The sequence below is a fragment of the Pelecanus crispus genome, chromosome 4 (genome assembly GCF_030463565.1).
Source record: "Pelecanus crispus isolate bPelCri1 chromosome 4, bPelCri1.pri, whole genome shotgun sequence".
NCBI lineage: Eukaryota > Metazoa > Chordata > Aves > Pelecaniformes > Pelecanidae > Pelecanus > Pelecanus crispus.
In genome coordinates, this window is record NC_134646.1 from 2,382,374 (window position 1) to 2,400,521 (window position 18,148).

General features: G+C 44.5%; 1 protein-coding gene across 1 annotated transcript; it reads left to right on the plus strand.

Moving 5' to 3' along the window:
- The first annotated feature begins 5,020 nt into the window (after positions 1–5,020).
- Positions 5,021–10,958, plus strand: JCHAIN (joining chain of multimeric IgA and IgM). The gene is made up of 4 exons (XM_075709693.1): positions 5,021–5,084; positions 9,145–9,280; positions 10,166–10,246; positions 10,757–10,958. The coding sequence occupies exons 1-4, from the start codon at positions 5,021–5,023 to the stop codon at positions 10,956–10,958; spliced, it is 483 nt and encodes a 160-aa protein (XP_075565808.1).
- The last annotated feature ends 7,190 nt before the right edge of the window (positions 10,959–18,148 follow it).

Genomic DNA, 18,148 nt, shown 5'->3' on the forward strand with positions numbered 1-18,148 from the left:
GCTGGGCCGCTGCCGCCATGCCGGGCCCGGGCCCTGCCCGCCGGGGCGGGGGGAGCCGGGAAATGGCGGCAGGCGCTCGCCCTGCGCCCCTGGCAGCGCTGCCAGGGCCCGGCCCCCAGCTGAGGGGGGCCTGCGCTGGAGGGACCCCCCAAAGCGGATCCCCCGTGGGTGCAGCTGCGAGGTCAGATGGGATCCCTTTCGCTTAAGCGTCTGATGTATAGATTAAATCACTCCTTGCCTGGAGCCTAATCGAGATTACTTCTACTATTAGATTTAAAACAGCCCCGTAAGGGGCTGCAGAACATGGGCAGCCAGTAAACGAGGATTTTTTTTTTTTCCTATCATGGCAGGTATCAGCAATGAATAATGGCACATAGAACGCGAAGAGTGCCTCTTTTCCCCCTTGGGGGATTTTTCTTCACCTAAAAGCACAGACACACATCAATGCTATCTATATAGTCATCTTACAACAAGAGAGAGAGGGGGGGGAAAAAAACCCCAAAAAATAAATAAAGCGCACCTGACATCTGTCCCCTTGCTAACCGAAACATCTCATTACTCAGTTCCCTACAACCAGACCAAAGTTAAAGTTTCAGAGAGAAAAAGAAGCATTTGAAAACCTCCCCGGACCCCTCTGAAGTACATCTACTAACTGTCCCGAGTCCTTCCCGTCACCAAATTGCATCTTTACGGGGATTCAGGCATCTCCCGGCAGGGCCGGGCTCCGGATCAGCCTCCAGGCTGGAAGGCGAGGGCAGGCTGCAGCGCTGGGCTGCCGCTGCTTCCCGGTGCCCCGTGCTCCTTCGACCCGAGCTCAGAAACCCAGAGCCTGATAAATTAAGCGGCCACACGTCCCGGCAAGAGGAGTTCTGCGTAGAACAAGTGCAGGTGTTTTTTTTTTTTTCTCACCGCAGAACAGGTGCGGTTTTATTTATAAATACTCCTGTCCACCTTCTCATGGAAAAAGACATGTCAAGCAAATATTAAGGTTAACTGAAACGGGGGGGGGGGGGGGCCACAACTTTACTCACTTTTTGGTGATTCATTTGGATTCTGGTAGATCTGATGGCAGACCAGTCTCACTTAAGAGCCCTTTTTCTGTCACGCTCAGCTTCCCCGCATAGTCGCCTCTGGCTCAAGATTTTCCATATTTGTTCTTGCACCAAAGATTTGGTTTGCTTCAGACTAAGACACTTTTTCCAAAACTGTCCGTGCCAATTTTCAGATATCACCTCCCCTGGATACAAGCCTGTATGAGAGAGCAACAAGAATCACTTGGTTTTGTTAAGTGCGGCATAGCATTCATTTAATTTGTTAGCCACACCTTGGTGGAAATTCTCACTTTATACTAGTTGGCCACTAAATTACAGCCATCTCTGCCAATCAGGCTTTGTAATCTTTCTCCTTAATCCTACAGTTTTCTGCGTGAAGTGCATCCAGAGAATTCTGCAGTCAATTTCTGCATGGTTAAAATTCCAGATAACTTTTGCTAGCGTGTCTTACAGAAACCCAGGCCTTTAATGTGTCCCTGACCATTTCCATCCAACTGCCCTCACAATGTAGTGCTCTATTTTTTTTTTTTTTTTTTTAAAGTCTGCCCTTTCAGAATTCAGAGCCTTAAACCAGCCCAACTTCCACTTGGACTCACAGTGATTTAAATTTAATTGACATGGTGTCGCTCAATCCCAGGTTAATTTCTAAAAGCAGAAAGAAATAGCACCTACAGACATTTGAACCTCCTTCAGGACTTGCTGAATATGTCATCCACTTCTGGTGAAGCTGGAGATGACCTCTAATGTGAGGTAGTTCATCCAGCTACCAGGAACCCCTCTCAAGCCAAACCACACCGGCTTGTGGCAAGCATCAGTGCAATCACCCCTACCGATACGGTAATCAGTGACTGCTGCAGATCTGTTTTAATCCATTATTTTCTCTGGTTCTGCGTGAGAAATGAGGAGAAAAGCAAGCCGTAAGACAGACTGGATGGTGTGTTATCTGGAAATACTCTGTGTCCTGGTAGAGCTGTCCTCCCCTCCACTCCTCACCCAGCACAGCAAGGACGCACAGACACACAACTATTTTGCCTCACTTCATCCAGGCATCTGCCTAGCTTCCTGCCTGGAAAATCCCAGTTCAGCATGTCCAGGGCCAACTGGAGGCACAGGACAAGCGCAAGGAGACTGAGACTACAAGGCTGGTTCCCATTTTTTTTCAAATTCTCAAGCATTCCTCTGCTAGCCTCTGCCTTGCAGTGAGGTTGGGAGCCTAACTCTCCACTCAGCCCAGAATTTAGGCCTGGGCTGATGGCTTGCCAGCCCCTTGCCAGACTACAACAGTTCTTTAATGCCTGCTTCCCCAGGTAATTTTCTGGTGATTCAACATGTCACACAGTAAAAAGGGGACAGTCCATAAAAGTAACAATCCATAGAATCATCGAATCGTTTAGGTTGGAAAAGACCTTTAAGATCATCCAGTCCAACCGTTAACCTACACTACCAAGTCCACACTAAACCAGTCAAGGGTAGACTAGACTAAACCATGGCCCCAAGTGCCACCTCTGCCCGTTTCTTGAACGCTTCCAGGGATGGGGACTCCACCACCTCTCTGGGCAGCCTGTTCCAACGCCTGACTACCCTTTCTGTGAAGAAATTTCCCCTAATATCCAACCTAAACCTCCCCTGGGTCAGCTTGAGCCCATTTCCTCTTGTCCTATCACTTGTTCCTTGGGAGAAGAGCCCAACATCCCCCTCACTACCCCCTCCTGTCAGGGAGTTGTAGGGAGCGATGAGGTCTCCCCTCAGCCTCCTCTTCTCCAGGCTGAACACCCCCAGCTACCTCAGCCACTCCTCATAATCCATAAAAATCCTACTCTAAAGAGCTTGCAATCTAGATAGAAATCCTCAGAGACATACAGGTGGCTGAATGGGACTAAAAATAAATCTTACGCCACCATATAAAGACCAAAGGGACTGTATGCAGACATGTACATTTAGCAACCGAAATTCAGATATGCTGAGCACCGGCAGTCAGGGAAAACCACCGAAATCAACAGAATCACACAGAAGATCATTCTGCTCAGTCTCTCCCTTTGGGTTTGAAAATACTCGTGGATGTCTCTGCCTGGCTTTTACCAGTGGCGTATTTTTTATCAATGCAGTCTGGCAAACCAGACAAGAACCAGCCTCTTTTGCATGCGCTTTATTCTGCTGCCTGCATCCCTCCTCCTTGTATATTTATAAAAAACCCTATTTTGTTACAAAAAAGGTGACTGAAGCAAATAGAATAGCACTTTAGACAGATACCCCTACCACGCCATGGTTAGCCAGGTTTATTTTTAACCTTCTGCAAAAGATGGGACACAGGGAACATCTTGCTGCTGCTTCAGAAGAGAGCTCCACATCAAACTGGTGGCGATACTTTCTGGGGAGGGGGAAAGGAAACAAAACCAAATTATGCTCTCCTAAAGATGGAGCCCTAGTGAGAAAACAAGGTTTGTAATGAAGAATTATGGCGTAATGCGATGCACGGCTAGGAGCTGGGCTTGCACCCATCGTCCCCCACCACCTCCCCGGGGAAACCTTGCGTGTCAGCACTGCTGATGCAACACAAAAGCTCATTGCATCATACAAGTGCTGCATGAGATGTTTGAGAAAAAGCTCACGGCACAGATTCCGGGGTCTTTGAACATGTCTAGGGTTAGGGCCCAGGCCAGCAAGGTCTGAAGCAAGGGAAGATAGCCTGGAAGGTGACAGGCTGCCCTTTCAGGAACTGGGGTGCCTGGCAGCGTTGCCCAACAGCTTTAGCCTCTTGAGAGCCCGGCAAGAACAACCAACCCCGGGGTTGGCTCGGGCTGTGTGAGAACCCTCTATCCGGTCACAGGGCTGCTGCTCTGAAAAGCTGGACAACGCAGGGAGGTTTACTATGCGCTGCTAATGTTAATTGAGAGAAACATGCCTTGCAGGCAGCAGAAATTCATGATACACTGATGCAATAACACTGGCTAAGCATGGGCCTGCCAGCACCGTATTTTGCTCTGCCTCCCCTTTCATCCCCCGATGTAAGTGTTTGCAGGCCCTTGCTAAAGAGTGCTGTTACAACTGGGCTTCCCTTAACAAGTGGCCTTTTCCGTGCAAGACGCATACATATGCTACAGAGACAGCTCTGGTTATTGCAGGTTACGTTGCGATGTTTATTTTTCAGAGTTACACGAGCAATCCCAAATCTGGGACCGAAACCCTCCAGGTCCTCTCCAGTACTCCCCCCCTTGAGGAACAGTCTGCTTGCCCAGTACCTCAGAGAATTTGCCTGGGACCTGCCTCACAACCTTGCATATACTACAAATCCCATGGAGTCCCTTTTCTATCCATAAGGAAAAAACCCCATCGATGCAGTGGCCAGAGCTGGAGGAAGAATTCAGCTTTGCCACAGACCTGCTGTTGCTTTATACCTCTTTTACCCCTCCCCTCTCATCTGGCCTGCTTTGACTGAAAGCTCTTTGGGGGCAGGTTGAGCCCTTAATATATGTTTGCAGAGAATCTGGTGCAAACAGGATTCTGATCTTGAAACACAAAATGTTTTTATGATACAAGTCAAGTGATCATTAGGTCTGATTTCTCAAAACCAGGAGCCAGAGCTGTGGCCCCTTGGCTATCCAGACACTTTCTCGCCTTGCCCTCCTTGCCCCGAGGTGGAGGAGTGCCACCAACCCTGATGGTAAGATGTCCCCTAAGGACCAGGGTGGTTTTGCACTCCCTTGCACTTGGCCGCTTCGTTGCTTGTTGGTGATGAACAGAAAAATGCACACTAATAGTGCAACCCCTGCCCCCCTTTACCTTTGAAAGCCAGAGGTCTTTGTGCATTAAGCATGCCTGGTTTCAGTCCCCGGCCACATTTTCCACAGTGTCAGTGCTAGCCGGCTGGGCCGTTTATTTTAGGAAACAAATAGCTGTATCATTTGCACACGCCCTTATAGGCAGACACAGGCTCTCCGCTCGTGTTCTTCAAAAGAAGGGAAGGCAAGATGAAGAGCTCTTTGTTGCTGTGCGTGGCCTTGGCTGTCTCCTTGGGGTTCATCCATGTGGCAGGTAGGTGAGAAATGAAGAGCACGGAAAACCGTGCTTAAAATATCAGTGATGGGGTTTGTGTAATCAGCCATTCGTATTTTTAACAGTCAAAAACTGAACTTCCAAGCCTGCTTAAGAAGTTTGCTTCAGTGGCGCTCGGACACCTCAGTGTCTTTCTGCACCACAGAGCTGTGTGTTTTTAATTGCTGCCTTGAGGCTAAGAAAGTGATGAGTAGGTGCAAATTTAAGACTTTATGATTAGCCATTTTTGATCGGGTTTCTCAAGCAACAAACTGCAAACATGCATGCTTGCTTTTCTGCAGTGCTAGGAAGCTTGCAAGACTCTTACCTGCTAGATTTGAAGGCTTCTAACATCTTCCTGGTAATCCTGTCATATGGCTACGGCCAATTTATTTCTGATTAAATTGTAGTTTATCATGTAACTCCGCTGCATTTCTTGGAAACTCTTCATTTAGATTGTGATCAGGCTGTCATCCCAGCACACTCCTCAGTGTGGTTCACAGGTAATAGATACTGCCTGTACTGATGCCAGATCTCTGTACGACCATCTCCAGTCATCCTCATTCACGTGGTGGATCTGGTCCACGGGATTATATCCGTGCTGAAGGATAATCATCCCCACAGCATGGACAACAGCATCCCTGCATTTCCTCCAACTTTTGGGAAAGGGCATCTTATTGCCTAACAAGGCAGGTCCTTGGAAGTACTGCTTCCTATGAAAAGTGACCGGCTGTATAATCCACTAGCTGAAAAACAAGAAAACATTGAGAAATACTGTCAGTTCAACACAGAGCCCAGTCTGGTTTTCCCATTTCATACACATGGCTTAAGATAGATAGCTATATATATGTAAGCAGCTTAGAGGGGAAGTCAAATCTGAGTTACATGCAGCTACAGGAGTGCTGTTTATACTACTTATGATGAAATTAATGTATTTTTGGTCTAATTGAGCCTCTTCCTACTTTATTAGTCACTTGCACCTGCAGCGGAGTTTGAACAGATATTTTTAGAATGCATTTGCTTCTTCACTATGCTGCAGCTAGGTATTGTTGGGCTTCACAGCGTATTACAGGACAACCCAATATGGGGAGATGAGAAATTTTGTCTAAATCTTTGCATGAGTGTTGAGGAGGGAGGGAACACCATATTGCAGTAAATCATGCGCTGCAAAATCCAACCTGCAGACATTTAGAAGGGCATTAGGAAGTTTTGTATTTACCTACCTTCTCCCCAAAGGGACTTTATTGGGTGATGCATAGAAGTATTGCTGATAAAGCTGTCTTTTTTGCAGCTTTGTAATTATACTTTAAAAAAAATATATGGAGTACCTGTAACTATTATGGTTACTGAAGCCAAGAGTATTACACAAGGAATTAAATCAGGACAATATTTTTAGAGTACAGTCAAAACCCCCCTGCATCTTCATAAAGAGTATATTAATATAATTTTATCAGATGAATTAAAGCCTGCTCCCAAAGGTTTTAGGACAACTTCCAAAGCCAATAGGATGTGACGTGAATATTGGCTTTGGATTAAGGGCTTAGAAAGAATTGCACACAACATTACATAGAATACAGTGACAGACATCAGAGGGAGCTGTACGTGAAGGGCAAGAAGCCAGACACACTTTCTGTAAGAAAAAAGAAAGGCCAACACTCAAGGAGGCAGAGACTAAAGAGGCTTTTCTAGCAAGCTTCTGCTTCAGAGGGAAATGTTCATGTTGAACAATGAGTTGGCAGAGAGGAAGCATGCAGAACAAAAGAGATCGGAGGAAGGGGTATAAAGAGACGAGCACCATTCAACTCTGAATAACAACCGTCTCCACCTGTCAGTTATGATTACGTATTCCTGCCTTGGTGGGGCACGCTGCGATCAGAAGCAGGACTGGACTTACACTCTATGTGCACATTTTGCAGCGGCATTTGTACAGGTGGCCAATTGTGCTGATGCTATACAGAGAAATGCTAAAAGGAAGCCCTTGCTCTAAAGGGCTCGATGGGCACACTCTATAGCGGGACATGCTGTAGAGGGATAAAGAAAACCATGAGACCAGTAGGAAGAGCAGCATCTCCTACGTGCCTGGAGTAGCTTTCGCCGCTGCCCAAAGCAAGGGAGCAAAATAATTTCCTTCCTGATCGAGAAACTCCACAGTGAACCGTTTTCAGAAGGTATTGTGCTGCCTATTGTCACAGAAACAGCATTTGTAACAGGCAGGTGAATTGTAGGGTCACTCTGAAGCGTCATTTTACACAGCTTTTGTGCCTTTTTCACAGTTATGAGGTCTGTAAGGATCTCCGAAAATAACCCAGTGGAGTGGAAGCAGATGAGACCAGCATATTGTAGGGGCAGGAAGGAAGCTCTAAGAAGCCTCAGGTAGAAAAATTGGAATGCTATTTTCATTACGTTGTATGGATTAGATACTTAGGGGCTCTGCCAATCACTACTTTCCTCGTTTGGTCTTGCAGACAGCTTCATGTGACAGTTAAGCTGCTGCCAACAGCAGCTAACAATCGGAAAACTTTTACACTACAACTCAGAGTCCCTGTGCTGAATCAGAAAACTTACAGTACAACTGAGAGTCCCTGTGCTGCTCCTGGATCGCAGCTTCGCTATTGCTCCCACAGGCTTTGAGCACTATCCCTTTCACCCTATAGCAACAGGGTCTGTTGTTCATAAAACCCAGCAGCTTTGGACATGGGAATAAAAAAAAAAACAGACATGAGCTCATGCAATGTATCTGCTTCCTTACTGATCCATGCTTTGATAACTTGAAGAAATCCAGCTATTAGGACCAAAGCTTTTAAGTCAAAATGACTCCAAAATCCTCTGTAGACATGATGCACACAGGCATTTTTAAAGCTTGTTTCTCTCCATGGTTAAACCAAGGGACCAGAAGAGTAGGTGAGTCCCCAGAACCGCGAGGTCCTTTGGAGCCCAAAATAAACTATCCCCATCTTACACACAAAAAAGCACTGGTTTTGGTACTCCTAAGCAGGCTGAAGGTGCTGTAGGAAGAGTGAAGCTGCAAAGTGATGGCTGTGAATTTGATTTTAGCTGCATTTAGACATACAGAGGGATGTAAAAACAGCCACTTAAGAAAAAGTATGACTATGTGTGCATATAAAAGCAAGGCTGGCTTGTTATGCGTGAAGAGACCAGAGGCTCTGGGTTGGGGAAAACCAAGTAGCAAAGAACAAGCTATTTCAAATCCATCTACTTGCACGGTAAGCATTGTGCCACCAGGAACATTCAAAAAGCCTCTGGGTGACAGATGGGATTTTTTTACCCTGTTTTGACTGAGTTTCATATTGAATAACATGCTAAAAGTACGGGAGACCTAGCCAAGCTGGTGGTTCTCGATTTGAGTAAGCTCCTCAGCTGCCAAATTTAACTTCAGTATAAACAGAACACCAGAAAAATCAGGACTGGAGTTTTTCCTGCAAACCACAACCATCCTAAGGCCCACTTACCTTTCACTGCCAGGTCACCGGGCTGCCTTCTTGCTGGGTCCTGTAGTGCTTTTTGGCATCTCTTCCCTCAGGGACCTGAAAGACAACGTACCACTCAAGGAAAACTGACACATCTGCCACATTGGCAAGGTCAGGGATATTTATTTAGAGGCCAGATCTGAAGTAGGGTTTAGGCAGCTAGAATAGTGCTGGTGCACGACAGAAGAATTTGGTACCCTCTTCAGTTAGGGTAAAAGCAGCACTTCAGCTGCCAGGTAGAGCTCGAGGTTTGCAAGGGGACTTTTTTCCCCATTTCACGAGAAACCGCTGCATGTTTGCCTCTCTCTCCAGCAATGCAGTGGCCAGGTTCGTTGTTTTCTCCTTCCCCGTACCATCACCTCCATGTACAGAAGCATGCTGTAGACTGAGCAGGGAAGACAGCTGAACTCATCTTTGCCAGGAGGCTCATTTGTACCTGCTGAAACCTGGACTTTTATCAATCGAGATGCCGTAACGGTGCATTTCTGGCATTCTCATCACTTGGCTTTCTGCTAGAGCAAGTTTCACGGTTTTTCTTCTTGACCCTGGGATTGCATATCCTCTGCTTGCAGGTTATCCACAGGACTCCGGAGACAACGAGCAAGTGCTGGTTAATAACAAGTGTCAGTGTGTAACAGTGACCTCAAAGTTCATCCCATCCAAAGAAAATCCTGGTGAAGAGATCCTGGAGAGGAACATACGCATCCTGTAAGTGGCAGACAAGTATTACGTGGAGATGGTGAACAGGAGATGAAGTGTTATAGGAGTTCCCTTGTCTTTGCATTGCTTCCCATGTCCTGGCGTTGATGATGTGAACTGTTTTTCTCCTTGGGCTGCTTTCTGTGGTATCCTGGAATAATTCCTTTTGCTTTGTGTTTTTCTGGCTCACGTGAACCTATCTGGTGTTTGTCCCTTCAGATACAAAAAGCTGTGTTTTAAGCAGTCCAGTAGTAACTTCACAAAATAGGCTGGGGAAATAGAGTGTAACGTTTTTACAGTTGATCTAATCTGAAACCAAACTGAGCCCATGGCGCTGGACTCATTTACCCATCTGTTAGCAAGCCTGCTATCTTATAGGCTGGGAAAACTAGTTAATGCCTAAACTATCAGAAAAGCTTAATCCTACGAGGCAGGTCTCCGTTCAAAAGTAGGATTTTGTCCTCTTTATTCACACAAACCTTGCAGAATTGCGTCTCTCTCTTTCGGAAACATGGACCAAGTTCAGGCTCAGAGCTGCAGGAGCTCTGGTAGAGCTCACGACACAAGAAACACTAAACATCTCTGTCTTCCAAGTCTCTCAGGCATCTGCCAGCTCAGTTTAAAAACAAAAAAAACCCCCAAAACAAAAGGATTATCATCACTGTCACCTTGAAAGCAGCACTTTCAGAAATTGCTGCAGTCCTCTCGGGGATGGTTGTTGCCTTTGAGGGCACAGAAGTGCCAAGATCTGCTGTTCCTGGGCTTTGCTATGGAAAAGGGGTGGAAAGGAAATAACCTGAAGAACAAGATGAGAGGTGGGAATTGTTCACAGCAGAGTAGCCCCCTGTTTAATAAGCAGTTTTCATGAGAGCAATTCTCTTCCCTCCTTTTCAGAGTCCCCCTGAAGGCTCGAGAGAACATCTCTGACCCCATGTCCCCGCTCAGAACCACTTTTGTCTACCGCATGACTGAACTGTAAGTAGTTTTATTTACTAAATTCATTTCCTAAGACTTAACCTCCCCTGCAGCATTGCCCACAGCAGCTCAAAAACATGCCTGAAGGACAGTAGAGAAGGTGTGGCAGGGTCACAGAGGAAAGTTTTCCCCATGGAGCCTAGCTTCCATATTCTGTTGCAAGCCAAGAAATTGTTATGTCCGTGATTAAGTCACATAAAAAGATCCTACATTTACAGGTAATGTTTCATTCTGACACCTGTTCATCTGAAATGGTATATCAGCATGAAAGCATCTGAAATAGTATATCAGCAAATTACACATTGCCTGTTTAACCCTCCCTTTTAAATGCCAGTCTTGCCAATAGCACTTTGACAACACTAAAAGCATCTGGCTGAAAGTTCCTATGCAAAATCTAGAAAGGCCACGGTACCCGCCTAGCTGCATCTACAGATAAGCAAGGAGGATTTGAGTTTCACCAGGGGCATCTTTTCATCACAACTCACTTGTTCTATTCCCCATCTCTTCCAGCTGCAAAAAATGCGATCCCGTAGAAATTGAGCTGGGTGGCGAGATATACCAGGCCCAGCAGAGCACCTCCTGCAACGAACCTGAAACCTGCTATACCTACAACAGGGACAAGTGCTACACCTCAACCTTCCCATTGGTCTACAACAGGGAGATCAAAAACGTTAAGGCAGCTCTGACACCAGCATCCTGCTACGCCGAATAGCTCAACGCACTGCTGTACTAATGCCTTGTGCTCAGTGTTCCTATCAAACATACACGTCTAGCACCGTAGTACCGGGACAACAGTGTCCAAAATATCAGCTCCCAGAGTAATGCCAACCTGCCTCTTCATAATGTTTTCAACATCAAATGAGCGCCATCTCCCAAGAGCAGCTGATGTTTGTCATAGACTCTGTTCTCATATCCCCGCACATATCTGCAGTGCCATTATTATGTGTCTCAGACATTATGGCCATACAGACCAGACCCTCAGCTGATGTAACTTAGTATTTCCCTTGAAATCAAGGGAGCTACACTGATTTACAACACTGGGGAACTTGTCTTTTTGACAGTCTTCCATCAGTCTTTATCTGAGCAAGGCTGCCACGGACATCAGCAGGAATGTCCACGTACTTCCTTCCCTCCCCAAGCAATCTAAAGCAAACCTCTGCACAACCTTTATACAAGACCCTTTGATTACATTAGCAGAATTTGTGGCATCACTAGAAGTCTGTTGTGCAATGAGATCTGAGGGAAAAGATGAAGGATGAGACCGAAAATTCAGATTTGAAAGTTATGTTGCAATTGGGCATTCTAGACCATTCTAGCACTTTGACAATTGCAAGCTTCCAGTTTTCTCCTACATTTCAAGAAGATCAAAAGACGCTGCTGCCACCCTGAAGTGTTTGGCAAAGTTGCCAGGACCTCAGCTGTGTCAGGAATTGTAAGCTGTTCTAGGACATGTTAGGTATTTCACTTACCACACTTACTGATATTAATGCCTTCTTCCAACTCTGCTCCCAGTTCAATTGGTGAAAAAAAAAAAAAGCCCAAGTTGCCTTGAATTTCTTTTCTTGTTCCTCATTTTGCATTTAGAGCTGCAAGAAATTCTATGAAGCTGACTCAGTTGCAAGAGCAGCACCCTCATTAGGGATTCATTCCTTCTTTCCCACCAATAATCTTTCTGCATACAAGAAACCCTCACCAAATAAAGGCGCCGATTTAAATGCATTACACTCAGTGTTGCCCATAGAGATATCATGTATACGAGCACATAAGGTGTCCTGCATTACATTTGGGATGGCTGATATGTTTCTCACTGTTGTCACAAGTTTGTTGTAAAGCCTTCGGCTGTTCTGAAAAACCCTTATCTGGCTTCACACATAATTGGAGTAATAAAACAGCAAAAACCTTATTCCTATAATCGTAGCTTTGTTAGTGAAACATTAAATAAACTTTTTTCTGCAGCAGCCTGTGTATTCTATTCCAGTTCAATAAGAATTCATAAGAAAAAGCCAAGTCTATAATCATATTCTTTCCTCCTTCACAGTGAAGTAAGCAGCTCTCCCTAAATAACTGCTTATACTTACAGGCAAAGCCTCCTGAAAAACGGGGATAGAAATATTATGATGCACTTGCAGGAACCGTGACAGATTGAGGCTGAGCTGGTTTATGATTTTAGGATCTGCTCTGCATCACCGAGCTGCTTCAAGGCCCTGTGAGTCAGTGCAGGATTGGAGCTTAAAAATCCAAATGTCACCTAAATCACTCGAACTTCCAATCCGCAGATCAGAATTTTACCTGTGTTAAAGGCACTTTTTTCAGTGGTGAGGTATGTCAGGGGTTACTCATTCCTATGCAAGGTATCTGTCCTAAAGAAAAAACAATCTTGTGGGGGCCAAATTTTTTAGAGCAAAAGAGTAAAGAGGACCGAGATACAAATTATTCTAATATTACATCAGAATTATGGAAAGTGAACTCAGAAAAATATCATTTCTTCTCCTCCTTCATGCAAAAAGATAGCCAATTTGAAGAAATGCAAAAAGCAAAGGGAGGCAAAGACACTCCTGCCATGTACTGACATGGCTTTAAGGATTTCAGTGGTTCAGTACTAAGCTCACTGAAATTTGTCTCAAAGACATCTTTGTCTTCAAAGTCTTGGTGTTCACCAACCTAGGGGTGCTGTGATATTAGAAGTTAGGAGGTCATGGGGAGGCTGCATTTCACCTCCCAACACAGCCCGTCAGGTTACAGCCATAGGAACGTGTCAGTCCTTGGGGCTCTACCTCTTCTCTGGAATCCTGTGCCTAAACATGAAGTTTCCACATTTGTTTGTACATCCTGTTGTAGAGACTACAGGAGATTCACATTTACTCACAACGGGACTGGAAATTGCCCTGCAGCACGTCTTGGGAGTCCAGCGATGCCAGCACAACAGGCTGCTCATGAGAGGCATTCAGGAAAAATAAGATGAAAGCACAGAACCTTGTCCAAGCAGCTGTGAACAAGTACTTGCTTAGATGATCTTGGGTAGAGCGAACAGCCACTGGGAAACAAGAAAAAGAAGTGTTCAAACTCCCCACGTGCTATTCAGCTTTAAAATAAAGGAGGATTCCTTCTCCCCATCTTTTCTGAGAGACACAGAGAAGCCTAAACTGAGAGCCCTGCCCACCCCTCGGTACTGGAATCTGTTAGCCAGGTTTTAAATGATAACTCAAAGCAACACAGCAAGTTAAATGAGGCTCTGAACCCTTACCTGAAAGACCAGGACAGTAAAATCGGAGCAAGTGAGGTCTGTGCTTATCCCCGAGAGCGTACTGGGGAGGGTCTGGGACCTTCTAGCCAGGGGAAGAGGTCCCGATGGACAAGAGAAATTCCCCGTGCTGGGGGTTGTCTTAGATGTGCCGAGAAAACCATGTCCTGCTATGAAAAATCTTGTTTCTCAGACTGTGCGGCCACTACTTCAAAGCGGGATTTTTTGGCGAGTCCTGATGTTGGGGGTAAGAATGCCTCCCTTGCTATGAACTCCTCTGTTTCAGTCTCTAAGTGACTAGGGTGGGACAAGGCTTCCCACCTGGGATTGCAATACTTTCCTACCAGCTCCATCTTTTTCTTCACAGGTCAGGTTGGTTCTTTAGCTGCCTTTAATGTTCCTCGAATAGTTTGCCTTGGTGCATTTAAGCTAAATTAATTTTGTCTCAGACTTATAGGAGTACATTTGTATTTTACCTCCTCACAGACTACTTGTAGACTTAATTCTTCCCAGGTCTGCCCTCCTTGTCTAAATAATGTTCTGTTGCTTATACAATGTTGAGTTAGAGGGATTTCTCACTAGTGTTTTTAGAAGTCCTTTTTAAGGCATGGAAATTTGTCCTCATAATCCTGTTTCCATTTGACCAAGACATTTGATTAGCAGCAGAAACTACGGCACACATTGAAGCTGAGCAAAACAAATCCTTGAGCTCCATTGTTTTACAGTAGGCAATTCAGCCAAGCAGCTTGTGACCATAACCAGCTAACTTATAAATCAGCCAAAGGGCTGTGGGACAGCCCAGTTCACATGCCATAAAGGCTTCAGCTGCCTTTATGAGATGTTTTTTGCGTGGTAATAGGTAACAGGCTATGATTTTTAGCAGCCTCACTGTATTAAGTCTGCTTTTGTCAGCGCAAGGTTTGTCAGTGAGTGGGATCTTTCTGCAGAAGAGTTCTGCGTTGTATGCTCTCAGATGGAAGGTTTCGTGTTTTCGGTAGGTACATAGATTGCAGCCGGTTATGCCTTCAAGAATTCAGAGATCACTTATTGATATTTTGTAAAGCAGTAAGCACAATGTGGATGCTTAAAAACCAGTAAGGTGTTTGTGGGCCAGGATCTTTGACTAAGCTAGCATGTTACAGCACAAGACATCACCAGCGCCTTCTAGCCAAGCCCAAGCACTGCTAAGCTAGCTAAGTGGTTGGTGCCTGCAATTTGGTAGTCCAAAACCAGTCTTCAAACTATCCGGCCATTTCAGAAGTAACTCAAAACTACCTTTAGGTTTATTCTAACGTAAGAATTTTCTTTTAGGAGCAGCTCAGCTACTAGCTTTGATTCATTTTAAGAGAGTTTAGAAATCTGTATTAATTCACAGTCATGGAAGAACGTTCTCTTATTTTGTCTTATCTCTTTAGACACTTTCTTGCAAGCTTTGGATGTCTCCTCTGGAGCTCTACTATCATTTCCCCCAGCCAGCATTTTCGGAAGGAACTGAAACAGAAGATTAAACATAAGCATGATTAACAGCCTCAAATGACATTTAGAGAGCGATTGAAGAAAAAAAGTAAACATATGTAAAGAGAAAGGGTCAAAAATCCAGTGGATATATTGCTCAGTTGCAGCTGTTGCTTATGATATGAGATCAAACTGAGTGAAGTCCCTTCTTGGGCATTCAGAGGTTGCAATCTGCTTTGCACGCACAGTTAACATATAGCGCTGTCTTCCGCACGTTCTGATGGCATTAAGAACATCAGCCACACAAGCTGCAAAGCTATGCGAGTCCCCTGCGTAGATCAAAATACCTATTCAAGGTGTACATCAAAATACCTGTTTAGTTGCTCCCAGGATGGCACTTTCATAGAATCATAGAATCGTCTAGGTTGGAAAAGACCTTTAAGATCATCCAGTCCAACCATTAACCTACATTACCAAGCCCACCTAAACCAATCAAGGGTAGACTAGACTAAACCATATCCCGAAGTGCCACATCTACCTGTTTTTTGAACACTTCCAGGGATGGTGACTCCACCACCTCTCTGGGCAGCCTGTTCCAGTGCTTGACCACCCTTTCCGTAAAGAAATTTTTCCTAATTTCCAGCCCAAACCTCCCCTGGCACAGCTTGAGCCCATTTCCTCTCGTCCTATTGCTAGCTACTTGGGAGAAGAGCCCAACCCCCACCTCACTACTACCTCCTTTCAGGTAGTTGTAGAGAGCGATAAGGTCTCCCCTCAGCCTCCTCTTCTCCAGGCTAAACAACCCCAGTTCCCTCAGCCGCTCCTCATAAGACTTGTTCTCCAGACCCTTCACCAGCCTTGTTGCCCGTCTCTGAACACACTCCAGCACCTCAATGTCTTTCTTGTATTGAGGGGCCCAAAACTGGACACAGTATTCCAGGTGCGGCCTCACCAGCGCCAAGTACAGGGGGACAATCACCTCCCTGCTCCTGCTGGCCACAGCATTCCTGACACAAGCCAAGATGCTGTTGGCCTTCTTGGCCACCTGGGCACACTGCTGGCTCATGTTCAGCCGGCTATCTACCAACACCCCCAGATCCTTTTCGGCCAGGCAGCTTTCCAGCCACTCCTCCCCAAGCCTGTAGCGTTGCATGGGGTTGTTGTGACCGAAGTGCAGGACCCGGCACTTGGCCTTGTTGAACCTCATACAGTTGGCCACGGCCCATCGATCCAGCCTGGCCAGGTCCCTCTGCAGGGCCATCCTACCCTCGAGCAGATCGACACTCCCAATTACTTCTCAATTACAAAACCACAAGAAGTCCAGAATGACAAATTTTTTGCACCAACTGAAGGCCAGAAACGTACATAGAATTCAAATGAGATGTAAGCCATCAAATACACCGCATGAATTTAAGTAAAACCTCCCAGACATTCTGAAAACTCTACAGCTCTTGGTAGGATAGAAGAAGATGGGGGCCAACCGCAGCAAGGTAAGCTGCATTTTTCTGCTTTTCCCGCTGTTACAGCCCCGTACAGAAGTGCTTTTCCCAAATCCACCTGAGGGCTCACAGGCTCTGCTCCTTTGAAAAGGAGCCATACAGCTTAAGAGCTTGTTTGAAGCACGAGTGCCAGAACAAGCACTCAGAGATAACCACTGACCTAGGTAACATGGTAACACAGAGAAATCTAGGTCTGGGCAGAACAGAAGCAATAGCTGCTCATCTCCCATTCCTATCCTATAGTCACATGAAATTTTACTCCATCCATGAACACTGCAAGCCCAAACACTGCTTCATTTCAGAAATTTAGAAGTAATGAGCGGAGAAAAACCTTGGTGCCTTAATAGTCATCTAGGTAACATCTTTTGTTCTTTGCTTGATATTGTAATGGCATTGAACTTCCTGATTTACCATAACAACAGAAAACACTGTTTGAAATTCAAGCTTTTTGAGGGATTTTTAGTGTATTCTTAACCATTCATCAACTATGCACAACAAGGAAAACTGTTCAAAAAATTACCATACAAGAAGTTTTTACAATAAGCTTTTTAAACTTTTTTTCCATACTTAGAAAGAATTAAAAAAATAAAGAAGGAAAAAAAACCCCAAGGTGGTTGTTTATAATCCAAACCACAGCTACACTCATGTTCAGGAGCTTTATATATATATTATTTTTTTTAAAAAACTAGTTCATTATTTGGTATTAAATATAAACCACAAAAAAAACTTTAGCTCATAATCCTCAGAGAAAAAATAAAGCTTAGTAAGTACATATACACTCAGAAAATAAAACAAAATCAAGCAAGGCATACAAGCTCTCACCCTCTAAAGCTACCAAGCAGTTCCTCCAGAAAAACTCCCATTATATTATTGAAGCAATCCTACTTACAGAAATGATACAATTCACTCCACAGCTTCTCCCCCAAAAAAAACTACAGAAAAAACCACTTACACTAATTTCCTTACAACAAGCAATTAGTTTTATTAAGAACAAAAAACCCCACCACAACCAAACAAGAATAAAAAAGCCTTTCCCCCGTGAATTTAAGCGTTCCTGGCTTAATTGGCTGAGGGAAATCAGACCAATGAGTGTGCAGGAGGGAATGGGCTTAAGTTATAAATGCTCACACTGGGCAATCTGCTACATAAATCCTTTTTTTAATTTGAAAGCAATTAAGAAAGTAATAGGGATATTTCTAGTTTTGCTTCAATGTGACCAAACTCTTTAAATTTATGTTTTATTTAATGTTGAGTGGAAGTTAAAGTAGGTGAATGGAATGGGTCTTAGATATTTACTGGTTTTGTAAGGTAACTGAAAAGTAATGAAATAATAAATTTTATAGCAGTTTAACTTCTACATTTACTTAAACAAAAAATCTTATAAAAGGTATGTAGACTCATTTTTCTTTGAAGACGGTATAAAAAGTTTTTTATTATGTGTTAGCTCTTAAAGCATAAATGTTTCTTAATATGAAAAGCATTGAAGTGTAAATAAGAGCTTTCCAAATCAACTGCTTTATAGTTTTGCTAAGTCTCTGTATGGCTTTCAAAATAAAAACTTCCAGGTTTCTGTGTTTCTATACCACAGCTATTGTCTTTGCAGGAACAGAAACTATAATGCTGTTTCTTTACAGATAATGAAAAAAAGTTTATCCTGTGAATGTTTTCAAATGATATAGGTAAAGATGGTTGCTTTTAATACCATAA